We start from the raw sequence: 13,931 nt of genomic DNA on the forward strand, positions 1-13,931 counted from the left end.
ATTATGAAAAAATCTACTAAACGTATTTTCCTTGTGAATTTATTTAAAGTAATATCATCAATTGTTTTTTCACTCGGTGTAGGCGTAAATTTTAACACCTTTTCCAAAATAGTTCTTTCTGCTGTATTTATGTGTCTATTCGAAATATTAATAATTTTTATATCGGTTTCGGGGTTACCTTCATTGATAATTGATTCTTCTACTGCTGTAGCCTCGGGTAACCGCTCCGGCAAAAAAAAAGGGATCGTAATTCATACCTTGATATTCTGTATTTTCAGCTGAAGCTGTATTTGTGTTTCTTCTGTTTTCCTGGTGCATCTTTTCTTAAATCCAACTGTTAATATATCTATAGAGTTTAAAACAAATATATGCATTAGTTTTGGAGAGTTTTGGAGTAACTTGCATGCAAAACTTTAACCAGAAGTTTTTAAGTTCAAAAGTGGGCATAATTTTGCAAAATACATGTCAGAGTTATGGGACATGATGCTATGACCTAGTTTTATAAACCCGAATAAACATGAGAAGTTTCCATTCAACATTAGTTTTTGTGATAGTAACTTGCATGACAGGTACTATACAACTGGTGTTACCATTTTTCAGTTAACACCAGACTTGGTTGTATTTATTAGAATATGCTTATTAATAATATAACTTAATCAATCTCCAATGATGTTTATCAGTTTGCTTATCACATTTGCCAATACAAGACACAAGAAGGATAGACATGTTCAAAGTCGATTGCCAAGAATGTTTGTGAAAATAGCACTTTCCTTAGATAAAAGGACCTTTAATCTGGTAGTGCTATCTTTTCTACACATGAAGCATGTTAAGATTTCTTTTATAAATAAATTTACTCAGACAATGAAGATTACTTGGAAGCAATGACTACATTGGTGTCACTTTTACCTCACATTCTGGGTCTGTACTGAAAATCAACATTACCAGTTGATCACGGTGGATTCGAACAGGAAGTAATCGAAAAATAAACCATCATAAGCTGTTCTCAACAGAAGTGGAGTTTAACAAAAATGAAAGTGGTTAACCAGTGCCTGTGTGAGTGTTCATCATAAATGATTTTTGCAGGTGAGCAAAGCTAAACTATTTTTTAATACTGGTACTTTTCTTTTTACACCTTATTTTCATGATCTACTTAAAACACAATGTAACTAGAGAACTACATATCAAAACACGAGGACTATATTTATGATCTACCGGTTTCGGTCTACAATGGGCTTCTTCAGGATAGTTTGTAGTCAGAAATTCGGAGCAAAGTACACAAAAGGTGGATAATCAATTAAAAAGTTGTTACTTAAAATGGTATCACACGTTACTAAAAATAAATAAAATTTGGCCTAGTTCAAGTGTCTTTTGGCAGAGTTCCAATTCGTGAATTAATATTCAAACTACAGATCCCATTAGGTATGAGTCTGTAAATGGCTACAACTTCAATCATTTGTTCATTATTTGCTCTTTACTGTCCAAACTCATCCTGACATAGTGTTTCCGTGCTGCTTGATCTGGAAATTAAAGGTGAGGTACATCTGGTGATTGTTATTGTTGAGATTAGCCGTAACATTGGAAAAATCATCTTCTCTATGAGGATCTCTTGTTTGGTAGGTTTCTGCTTCCTGGTGGATGTTGTTTTGGTGTTGACTTTGTTCAGTATTGTTCCTCCCTGTTTGCTCATTACAAGTTTGATTCTAGGTTTAGCTTGTACGTTGAATGTGCTTGTAGCTGTTGTCTTGGGTGTTGTGGTTTTCTTCCGGATTTTTATTCTCTCAAACGAAGTTTGTTCAAATCCATGAATTAAATCCACGAATTTGGAGTGCCTTTTGAGGGTGTCTCTTCTGGCATATAGACGATCTTCGTGGGTTCCTTGATGTCGATACTATTTTGATAACATTGGGAAAGGTTCTCAAATAGTTCGCCACACGTCTCACATAATTGTGGGTCTCTTCTTTTAGGAAGACCCTTAGCCTCCCTAACTTCAGCCTCTGTAGCTTTTCTTGCATAAAACATTGTTTCTTTTTTTTCACTTTTTATTTATACTTAAAAATGATTGACTTGAAAAAAATGACATTAAAAAGAAACAAAAGTAATAAATGTCATAATGTTTTGTTTTACACACTTGTAAAACCCGAAACCTCGTACACATATCTACGATAACGGCCTGTTATCGGATATGTGTACTTCGGTTTGCCTTCCGGCCGTTATCGGATATGTATACTTCGGTTTCGGGTTTTACAAGTGTGTAAAACAAAAAAAATACGACATTCATTCCTTTACTTCTTCCATGTTACAACAGGTTTAAGCCATCTGGCGTTTTTGTTCTCAGCTTTCTTTCTGAAACTTCTTGAATTTATAGACAGTTGTTTGTGTTACATTGCGTCATTGGGATTATTGTGATATTGATATTGTGTATGTCATGTCCCGTGTCGGTAAAATGGCGGGAAAGAGGTTTGAAATCTTTTTTGCCTCGTATATCTGCCATGTGACCATAAAACTGGTAAAAAAGAATTGCCAGTCTGACATACATACATGTATTGTAGATTGCATTTTTTGCAGAGGATAGATAACACTTGCCGTTTTGCATGTGCTGTGACGCATCCCTAACCCTATATGTTTCACCTGTAGCTGTGCTTTTGAATGTTGTTGTGTTTTACATGTATTTGCAGCTAACGCAGTTCTGTTTGTTGGAGGAACTTCCTTGTTGTTCGTTTGATTGATCCATATCTGATTTCACCAAAATGTTTCCGATATTTGTTGGCTGTCGGGAGATGATTCTTGAATTATATACGATGTTTGTTGAGTTGTTTTCCGACAGAATTTTGATGTAGGTCTCGAATATTCTTTGTGATTGAGGACAGGATGGGTAGAAGGTAGCTATAAATGTTACGATTTTTGTTGTATTCGTCCCTGTTAATTTTTTGAGGAGGTCCTGTCCATCGAATTTTGCTGCCCGGTTTATGAAATTGCGTATAAGATCTGTTGGGTATCCCCTGGCTCGGAGGTTGTTGAACAGGATATTAATGCATGTGATAAATGCCTGGTTGTTACTGTCTTGTTTTCATGTCTGAGCATGCAAAATAAAATGCTAAAGAAGTCCATGCATAGAAAAACAAGAGGGTCATGATGGCCCTATATCGCTCACCTGAGCTTAATTGCTTGTTTGAACAAAATTCTTTGCTAAAGCTTCAAAAACAAAAACAAAACTAGGTCAGAAGGTCATGGTAAAGATTCTTCAAGATAAGTACTGAAATCTGTTTAAAAGTTATACAGATCTCTTTGCTGTAGCTTCAAAAACAAGAAAATAGGTCAGTAGATCAGGGCTAAGAATATTAAAGATGAGCATTGAAATCTTTATCGAAAGTTACTGAGGTGGTCCAAATTTCTATGCTGTTATGATCGGTGTGCAAAACTGTACTTGTCATCCAAATTTCAAGGCTATATCTTAAAAAACAAGAAAGTAGATCAGTAGGTCAAGGTCACAGTCAAGTGACCCCTAATTACTTGGGTCATCAAGTAATTATAATTAAACAATCTAGGAAATATGATCAGATAGTTTTTGAAGTATTTTTTCCTATATAACTCATATACAAGTGACCCCCGGAGCGGGGCCTCTTTTCACCCCGGGGGCATAATTTGAACAAGCTTGTTAGAGAACCACTAGGCAGTAGTACATACCAAATATCAAAGGCTTAAGCTTTGAACTTTCAGACAAGAAGATTCTTTTCCCAATATAAGTCTTTGTAAAACTTGGGCCTCCGGGGCAGGGTCTCTTTTCACCCCAATTATGGTAGAGGACCATTAGGCAATGCAACATACCAAATATCAAAAGCCTAGGCCTTGCAGTTTCAGGCAAGAAGATTTTTAAAGTTTTTTCCTATATAAGTCTATGTAAAACTTGAGACCCCCTGGGTGGGGCCTCTTTTCACCTCAGGGGCATAATTTGAATCATCTTGGTAAAGGACCACTAGGCAATGCAACATACCAAATATCAAAAGCCTAGGCCTTGGAGTTTTAGAACAAAATATTTTTTAAAGTTCTTTCCTATATAAGTCTATGAGGCCTCTTTTCACCCCCGGATTTTAATCTGAACAATTTTAGTAGAAGACTATAAGGCAATGCTACATACCAAATATCAAAGGCCTATGTCTTGTGGTTTCAGACAAGAAGATTTTTAAAGTTTTTTTCTATCTAAGTCTATATAAAATTGGGACCCCCGGGGCGGGGTCTCTTTTCATTCCAGGGTAATAATTTGAACAATCTTGGTAGAGGACCACCAGGCAATGCTACATACCAAATATCAAAGGCCTATGTCTTGTGGTTTAAGACTAGAAGATTTTTAAAGTTTTTTCCTATACAAGTCTATGTAAAATTTGAGACCCCCGGGGCGGGACCACTTTTCACCCCAGAGGCATAATTCGAAAATTCTTGGTTGAGGACTACTAGATGATGTCACATACCAAATATCAAAGCCCTATGCCCTGTGGTTTTTGACAAGAAGATTTTCATTTTTTCCCCTATATAAGTCGATATAAACATTATGACCCCGGGGGCGGGACCATATTTGACTCTAGGGGGATAATTTGAACAATCTTGGTAGAGGACCACTAGATGATGTTACAAACCAAATAGCAAATCCCTAGGCCTAGTGGATTTGGACAAGAAGATTTTCAAAGTTTTTTCTCTATATAAATCTATGTTAACCATATGACCCCTGGGGCGGGACCATATTTAACCCTGATTACTGTATACATGAATTAATTAGCCCTTAAAGAATTGTTTCCGGTATCCCGACCTACCCTAAATTTTTGGCCCGACTCAAAAGGTTTTTATGGCCTTGGAGATTTTTTTTTTCAACTTTTTAACAAAAGGTTGCAAAACTGCACTTTTTATGGTTTAGATATGGTCAGTGATGTTAGTAAATCAATTTACTGATGCTCTAAAGACATAACCCCCTTATTTGTATTCATTTTTTTACACAAAAATAATTTCTGAAAGTACCATAAAAAAGCATGTTACCGGAAACAAACAATCCTTTTTAGGCCTTATCAATAAAATGTAATAAAAGTTTGGAAATAATTAAAGTTCTTTTCTTCAAATTTGCTGTATAACTTTGGTTATTTAAGACTAGGCAACACCCATGACTGAATGAGGAAATGTAAGACACTGATATGTGTCTAAGAGTAATGTCAGGTCATACCTGTATAATGTTACCTTATGTTTGGATATTCTGATATCCCAAACAGTGATTTTCATTGTAATGACAAATACAGGAAAACTTGTCTTAAGCAGCCATCAAAGGGAGCAGCACAATCTGACTGCTTAAGTTTAAATCTTCTTCTTCTTCTTCTTCTTCATTCGCAGACAAGTTTAAGTAAATTAGAACAAATGGTCAATTTAGGAAGCTAGTTGACTGGCTGCTTAAGGCTGCTAAGGCAGGTTCAATTGTTTGATATTCATTTTTCTAAAACATTTATATAGGTATACCAGAAGAGTAAATGGTCTTATCTTTTATACTTGAATTTCTTTTCAGTGTGTCATCGCAGTAAAGAAAATGGAAGTATTTGGGAAAAGGGCAAGTAAATTCCCAGCAATATCAGTTCTTCAAGGTTCTGACGATGATGCTCAGTGTAACTGTATACCATGTGAACAAAAAGGCCACTGGGTACCAGCTTATGGTTACTGCCAGAACTGTGCCGAGTACCTCTGTAAATCATGCTATAAAAGCCACAGAAAACCTGCCCCTTGCAGAACCCATGTCCTTCTGGATAGTTCAAAAATGCCAAAATCTCAGAAGTATCAAAGGTCCCTTTCAGTTGCACATGACCTAGTTGAACCCTGTTCAAAACATCAAGGGGAAATCATAAAGTATTACTGCCATGACCATGCCTTCCTTGGATGCAGTCCATGTATTACAATCAATCACAGAGCGTGCAAGGTAGACTACATACCAGATATTTCAGAAAACTTTGTTGCCTATAAAGAATATGCCAATCTTCTTCATTCTTTGAAAACCCTATTTAACAGCTGTAAGGAAATTGCAGTAACAACCAAAGAAAACAAAAGGGAGATAAAGAAATGCCAGAATGCTGTAAGGGAACAAATTGGAAGCTTCAAACAACACATCAATCATACTTTGGACAAATGGGAGATGGAGCTCAATCAAGAAATTGAGCAGACCTTTGGTAAAGAGAGCACAAAAGTTGAATCTGTAGAAACGGAGTGCAATGAAGTATCAACTGAAGTTCAAAAGATGCAGAATGATATTGAAACATTACATAAAACAAGCAAATTAAATGAGCTGTTTGTCAAAGTAAAGAAAAATGAAAATAATCTGAAAAAATACGCAGGACTCATTGACCAAATGCAAGAAAAGAACACAGTTTCTGATGTCACATTTGAACCTAATTTGGCTATAGAAAGAATGCTGTTGGAAGAAACCAGCTTAGGACAGCTTATACTACAGCTAGATGTCGGTAGTGAGTGTCTTTCTAAATCAGCAAAAGAAGAACCATACAAACATAAAGAACCAGCCACGGAAAGAAAACATGAAAGTCTCGATAGACAGGCAGGAGGCCAAAATACCAACACCAAAAAAGTTTCTGACAAAGAATCTATCAGCCAAAAGCAACAAACCATCATGACAGAGGTTAAAGGTCAAAAGAACAGTAGAGCAAATGTTGATGACAACATTACAGCTACCCAATCTGGCAAAATAAAAAGATATGCAGAACTCGTTGATCAAATGCAAGAAAAGAACACAGTTTCTGATGTCACATTTGAACCTAATTTGGCTAAAGAAAGAATGCTGTTGGAAGACACCAGCTTAGGGCAGCTTATACAACAGCAATATGGTGGTGGTAGGTGTCTTTCTACCACAGCAAAAGAACAACCATACAAACATCTTAAAGAACCAGTCACGGAAAGAAAACATGAAAATCTCGATAGACAGGCAGACGGTCAAAATACCAACACAAAAAAGGTTTCTGACAAACAATGTGTCAGCCAAAAGCAACAAACCGTCATGACAGAGGTTAAAGGTCAAAAGAACAGGGGAGCAGATGTGTATGAAAACATTACCGCCACCCAATCTAGCAAAATAAATATAAAGACAGAACAAGATAGTAAGGACTGCTACATCAGAGGAATGACCATCATTTCCAAAGACAGACTTGCAATAGCTGACAATGGAAACAGTTCCATTAAAATAGTTGATACAAAACAATCTAGAATTTTATCTGACATGAAACTGAATTCTCCTCCATGGGATGTGGTACTGTTGCCAGCAGATGAACTGGCAGTAACAATTCCTTGGAACTATATGATCCAAGTATTATCAATATCAGATCAGTTGTCTACTAAAAGACAAATCAAAGTTAAAGGCAACTGTTATGGACTTTCATACTTCAATCAAAACTTTGTAGTTACATTTAGCTTCCCAGCAAAAGTTGAGATCTTGACAGTGCAAGGTGACATTCTAATGACATTAATGAATGATCAAAGTTTTCAACTGCTCAACCATGTTGCTGTAGATGACAGCAAAAATCTTATCTATGTCTCTGATTCTTACTATTCTTCTAACAGAATAGCTTGTCTAAGTTTGAATGGAGAGGTTACAGGTATATATGAAGACAGTAAACTATATTCTCCGCGTGGCCTTGCTGTTCTAGAAGATGGATCACTACTTGTTGCTTCTGAAAGCTCAAAAATATGCCTGGTTTCATCAGACTTCATAACCAGCCGATTCTTGCAGAAAACTGTTGGTCTCAACAGACCAGAGAGTGTAGCACTTGATAGGGAACAGAAGAAATTATATGTTAGTTCTTGGAACAATAATTTTTTATTGATATGTAAGTTGAAATGGTAGCAGTTGTGTAAGTGCTACAGAACTATATCAGACTATCTTCTTATGGCTGAATAGTATATGAGATACTTATGTAAACAACTTAAAGCAATAACCAGAATTTGCTGATATTTATCAACAAGAGGGCCAAGATGGCCCTATATCGCTCACCAGAGTTGATCTGCCTACTGACCTAGTTTTTGACCCCACATGAGCCAGTTTCGAATTTACCCTAGAGATCATCAGGACAAACATTCTGACCAAGTTCCATAAAGATTGAGTCACAACTGTTGCCTTTAGAGTGTTCACAAGCTTTTCCTTTGATTTTACCATGTGAACTAGTTTTTGACCCTAAATGACCCAGATTAAAACTTGACCTAGAAATCATCAAGACAAACATTCTGACTAAGTTTCATAAAGATTGAGACACAACTGTGGCCTATAGAGTGTTCACAGGCTTTTCCTTTGATCTGGCCTACTAGCCTACTTTTTGACCCCGCATGACCCAGTTTCAAAATTCACCTAGAGATCATCAAGGCAAACATTCTGACAAAGTTTCATAAATATTGGATCACAACTGTGACCTGTAGAGTGTTCACAAGCTTTTCCTTTGATCTTGCATACTGACCTAGTTTTTTAAAAATCATTATGACAAACATTCTGACCAAATTTCATACAGATTGAGTCACAACATTGGCCTCTAGAGTGTTCACAAGCTTTTCGTTTGAACTGGCCTACTGACCTAGTTTTTTATCCCACATGATCCAGACTCGAACTTGGCCTAGAGGTCATCAAGACAAACATTCTGACCAAATTTCATAAAGATTGGGTCACAACTGTGGCCTCTAGTGGCCTCTAGCGTGTTCACAAGCTTTTCCTTTGATTTGACCGGATGACCTAGTTTTTGACCCCACATAACCCAGATTCGAACTTGACCTATAGATAATCAAGACAAACATTCTGACTAATTCTAATGAGTTACAAACTTAAATTGTGGTCTCTAGAATGTTGACAAGAGTTTCCTTTGATCTGGCCTAGTTACCAAGTTTTTAACCCCACATGACCCAGTTTCAAATTTGACCTAGAAATCATTACAAGAAACATTCTGACAAAGTTTCTTAAAGATTGAGTCACAACTGTGGCCTCTAAAGTGTTCACAAGCTTTTCCTTTGATTTGACCGGGTGACCTAGTTTTTGACCCCACATAACCCGGATTCGAACTTCAACTAGAAATCATCAAGACAAACATTCTCACTAAGTTTCATAAATATTGGGCTACAACTGTGGCCTTTAGAATGTTCACAAGCTTTTCCTTTGATCTGGCCTACTTACCTAGTTTTTGACCCAACAAGACCCAGTTTTGACCTAGAGATCATCAAGACTAACATTCTGACCATGTTTCATAAAGATTGGATCACAAATGTGGCCTCTAGAGTGTTCACAATCTTTTCCTTTGATCTGGCCTTCTGACCTAGTTTTTGACCAGATTGGGTCACAAATGTGGCCTCTAGAGTGTTCACAAGGCAAATGTTGACGGACGACACACGACGGACGCCGACGGACGCCGGACAATGACCGGTATAAATAGCTCACCTTGAGCACTTCGTGCTCTGGTGAGCTAAAAATAATTGTACAGAATCATGGTCTAGTTTTTGCGCTTCTTTTCACAATTTCGCTACAAACAAATGCTGCATCTGCAAGTGGTGTCAAGATATAGACAGGAAGACAAAGCAGTACCACAGTAGAGTCTTAAACTCAAGCATTCCGACTCGTTGTTTCAGTGTTGAGATTGACTAATGGCATCACTGCATCATGATACTGGTCTTCATAGAACTGTTCGATCTACCAAATCTGTAACAGGGTTTTAAGTGCATTGGAGCTTTAATTTCTCAAGATATATATCAATTACCATAGTTAGTAGTATGATACTTTTCAATTTTTAAAATTTGTTCAAAACATAAAATATATGGCCAAAAAGTATTTTTCCTCTTGTAAAATTCTGTGCAGTGACAACTTTTTACCCATGCAATTTTAGAAAATATTACATAAAAATGCTAGGATGAAAAGAAAAGGGAGTAACTGTAAAATATCCTGAAAGGAAAAGGGAAGTAACTTAGATATTCTGGAAGTTTTATAATTGAAATTCTGTTAACATTTGTTGTCCAAAATGGCTGAAAATTATAAAATAAATTACCTGATCAAAATCTTTTTTTTAAACTAATCAAGACATTTTAAACAAGAAATATCTTTAAAAATGATGGTCGGCGAATTGTAATAAGGAAAGAAGTTTATGAATTTTTCATCTAACATTCATCTTTCATCTAACATTTTCCAAATTGCAAAACTAAACACCGCACTTTAACAATTTAAATGGTTCTCTTTAAAATTTTTGCAAAAGTTTCGTATGGTTGCAATTTTGTTTCGTTTATCCTTAGACGAATAATTACAGCAGTAGTTTGATGAAGATTCATGAAGCGGTTCATGAGAAGAGGTCATTAAACGTGTTAATATTTTTAGCTAAATTGGTCCCTATCCCCATTTGTAACAAAATAGCAGGAGATCTTACGATATTGTTACACATCGAGTTTGATAAAAAATCCATTACATTTTAGTGGTTAATGCGAAGAAAGGCATATCTACTTTTAGCTATAGTGGTCCCTAATAGGGCCCAAGTTCCTATATAAATAAATTTGGAAGAGGACCTTATAATGATGCTCCAGACCAAGTATGACAAAGATCCACCAAGCTGTTCATGAGACGCTGTATAAAGACTTTTCTAGTTTTAGCTCTAGCAGCCCCTAAAAGGGGTTAAATGTCCCAGCTGAACAAAATTGGCTGCGGGCCTAATTAAGATGCTACAAATCAAGTTTGATTAGAATACATGAGAAAAATCAATTAAAGGATTTTTTTATTTATTATTTTTATTTATTTCTAAAATAGGCCAACTGATCCCGCTTTAACAAATGCATATTCGCTATTCATGAATCTTTGGACAATGACGTCACACCTATAAAAAAGTGAAGGTCAAGCAAAACATACAATTGTAATTATTTCAATATTTCTGTTTCATAAGCAAAGTTTGTCCGTAGTCATATCACATAGATAAACTGTATGCAGCGTACCTTCATTTCAGTGTAATGAAATTCAGTCATTATATAGCATATATATTATAAAACAGATTTCAACTGAGTTCAATATTTGCATACCATACTAAAGAAAAATATTCATATATGATAAATCAGTTAAATAATTTATAACAAATATATCAAAGCAAACAAGTACTCATTTTAATATGCAATCTGAATAAGTCACAAAAGCAAGAAACCTTTTCATATACAGACGACAATTGTAACAAGGAAAATCTTTTAAAAAGCACTTCTCTACATAAAAGACTCTTATCACACCCTTATTCATGTGATACGCAGACCGTATTCAGCTCTTTCTTTAATTTAATATATGTTGGTATTTGAACAGGTTTTTATCATATTTATTAAACTTACTTATCATTTTGAGATATATCAATATTCTTGCTAAATATACTGAGTCAAAGTTAGCTTTAAAACTGTGAACAGCGTCGTTTAGGATAAACGCTTTGTCTACATTTCACTCAGCGTAGCACAATCAACAGAGTGAAAGAAATTGACACTCTCGTCCAATCAGGCAGAGTGTTGCATAAATCTTCCATTTTGATAAATTATCTATAATGCGTTATCAAGTAGTTTGATTTGCAAACTGAAGTCACGTGGCATAGGTAACGAAAACGAATTTAGACGGCGTCGCCGAAAAATCGAAAAGTTCCTGTTACCGCCTGTGGAGTTCTTTAGGGTGTTGTACATGTATGGTATTAATGAAAATGTCTAACAGTTTAACAATTAGCCTGCTTGGGGCAATTGTTTCTGCATTTGCAACCAGCGCAGTAAATTGTAGTGAAAATCCTTTCGAATAATAAACGCTACTGCCCAAATTAAATGCTAGACCAGTCCATTTTAGAAATTGGTCAAGAAAAAAAGTATTTAGAGAAAAGGGGGACTAAACTGCAAGTTTTGATGTGACCATTCATTTTCTTAGTTATATCATTTCCCATACAGTGATTATTGATTCATTACAAATTCTGAAAAAAGTTGTTTTCTGAAATTTAAGCCAGTGCTGTAAATCTAACTCGCTGATTTTTGGTGCCATATCGTGTAATAGACAAACGAAGGATGAAAAAGGGTTTCTTATTAATACCGAGTCACCACTTGTGCGAAAAGTTTTTCATTCGAATAAAACTGAAAGTAAACCGCGTCAAACCTAGAAATACATATATAAATCACTTTATCCAATAAAGTCAGTTTTACGTCGTTCTTTTACCATGGATACCAAATAATTATTGTGTCTATAATTCCAATTAATCGCATGGTTAATCAATGATTTCTTTTTAAAACGACTCGCACGTGTTGACAATAAAATGCTAAGTGTCATAGACGTAACCGCGGCGCTAATTGGCCGACTACAATTGCCTCAGGTATAACGGATAATTTAAGGTTTAGGTCCATATTTGGGAGAAAAAAGTTCGAACGTCATCAAAACATAGAAAGAAAGCATCGTTTTAAATGAAAATTTAACAGCACATAAAACATTTATATTATTCAACAAAACCATTGTCAATTTATTCATGTATGTATTGAATTCCGGAAAGGGACTGCATGAAGGGGCCACACTTCTGGACAGTTCAGCGCCTTTAAAAACTCACCATTTTGAAAAAGCTGTTACATGTCTTCGTTTTGATGCATTTGCAACATCGTGCGAGTGTTTAAACTTTACATAATTAGGTAAAACATCGTTTTTGACAATTGTTTACATTTATTTCTTTACAAATGACATTCTTATTCAAAGGGGGACAACTCATTAAGAATATTTTAGGTATCCAACTCTGTGGAACAGAACATTAAAGCATGTATTGGGCAGATAAGATGTGCGTTAAGGTGCTGTTCATTTACTAAAAAAATCTGTTATTTTGTGATATACTGCTAAACCTTAATTCGCTTTCATACTTCTCCAGGGGAAAATCTCACAAGTACCTGAAATAGGCGGAGCTTAAATTATGCTATCGGCGTGTGTGAGTGTGTATTCAACACTCATTTTGACATGGTGCAAATCGTAAACAGATTAGAGAGTGCGGATTGAAAAAAATTCGAGCGACTTGAATTTCGCTTTGAGGTTACATTTGAGCAACTTATTTTGAAGCTTCAAAGCGACTATTTCGCTCCAGTCGCTCCCTTGCGAGACCCCTGTTTCTGCAACTTAAAGTTTCTTTTGGGTGATTTCTGAGAGACTGACACATTTTTGCAAAGTATGTGTTATATGCATTTTCATTACAGTTCAACCTCTAAAGAGTGAAACACTGCTGGGAAAACTGAAACATGTTGTACAGACATGTTTGCTTTGAAGAGGTTAATTTACTTAGAAGTTCGACTAAGTCTAATGGGAAAGAAAATATTTGCCTTAGTGGGAAGGTATATTCCCTCATTGGAGATGCTGTTAAGGCATCGCCTACAGTGGCGGCCATTTGACTCAAAATTTTACATGCAAATTTTCATAAAAATAAAAGATGACTAAGTGGAAACAATAAAGTAAATAAAATTGTCATAATTATGTTTTAAATATCTATGTGAACATATGCAAGTAGAAGGATGTGCATTTCACTACCTGTATTATGCCTTTATTCGATATTTTTCTATGACAAAATTTTGCAATTTTACGTGCAGTCAAACTCAATATATATTCAAAACATTTCAAAGATAATTACAGCCAATTGTAAAGCAGACCGTGAAGAATAAAGTCTTCAGAAATTATTTTGAAATTTTACCTGATTACTGAATTATACACAAAAATCCCAACACCATCAATTTATCCAATTTGTGTTATCTGTTCACACATAATTTTCATGTATATAAACAGGTGATATTATAGGATTATGTATAGGTTTACCTGGCTACCTGTGGTCAGTAATGCATGTACAAACAACATTTTAAATTAAATTTACATGGGGTTGTCTTTTTGTGTCTAATGCAATAACCAGGAACAATTTCGACAAAAATCC

General features: G+C 35.5%; 1 protein-coding gene across 1 annotated transcript; it reads left to right on the forward strand.

Annotated features, from left to right (window-relative positions):
• Positions 1 to 952: 952 nt before the first annotated feature.
• On the forward strand, positions 953 to 11,089 carry LOC123547219 (uncharacterized). Its single transcript, XM_045334144.2, has 2 exons — positions 953 to 1,083; positions 5,540 to 11,089. Exon 2 carries the CDS (start codon positions 5,561 to 5,563, stop codon positions 7,871 to 7,873), a length of 2,313 nt encoding a protein of 770 aa, XP_045190079.2. The 5' UTR covers positions 953 to 1,083; positions 5,540 to 5,560; the 3' UTR covers positions 7,874 to 11,089.
• Positions 11,090 to 13,931: the final 2,842 nt, after the last annotated feature.

The sequence above is a fragment of the Mercenaria mercenaria genome, chromosome 9 (assembly GCF_021730395.1).
Source record: "Mercenaria mercenaria strain notata chromosome 9, MADL_Memer_1, whole genome shotgun sequence".
Lineage (NCBI taxonomy): Eukaryota > Metazoa > Mollusca > Bivalvia > Venerida > Veneridae > Mercenaria > Mercenaria mercenaria.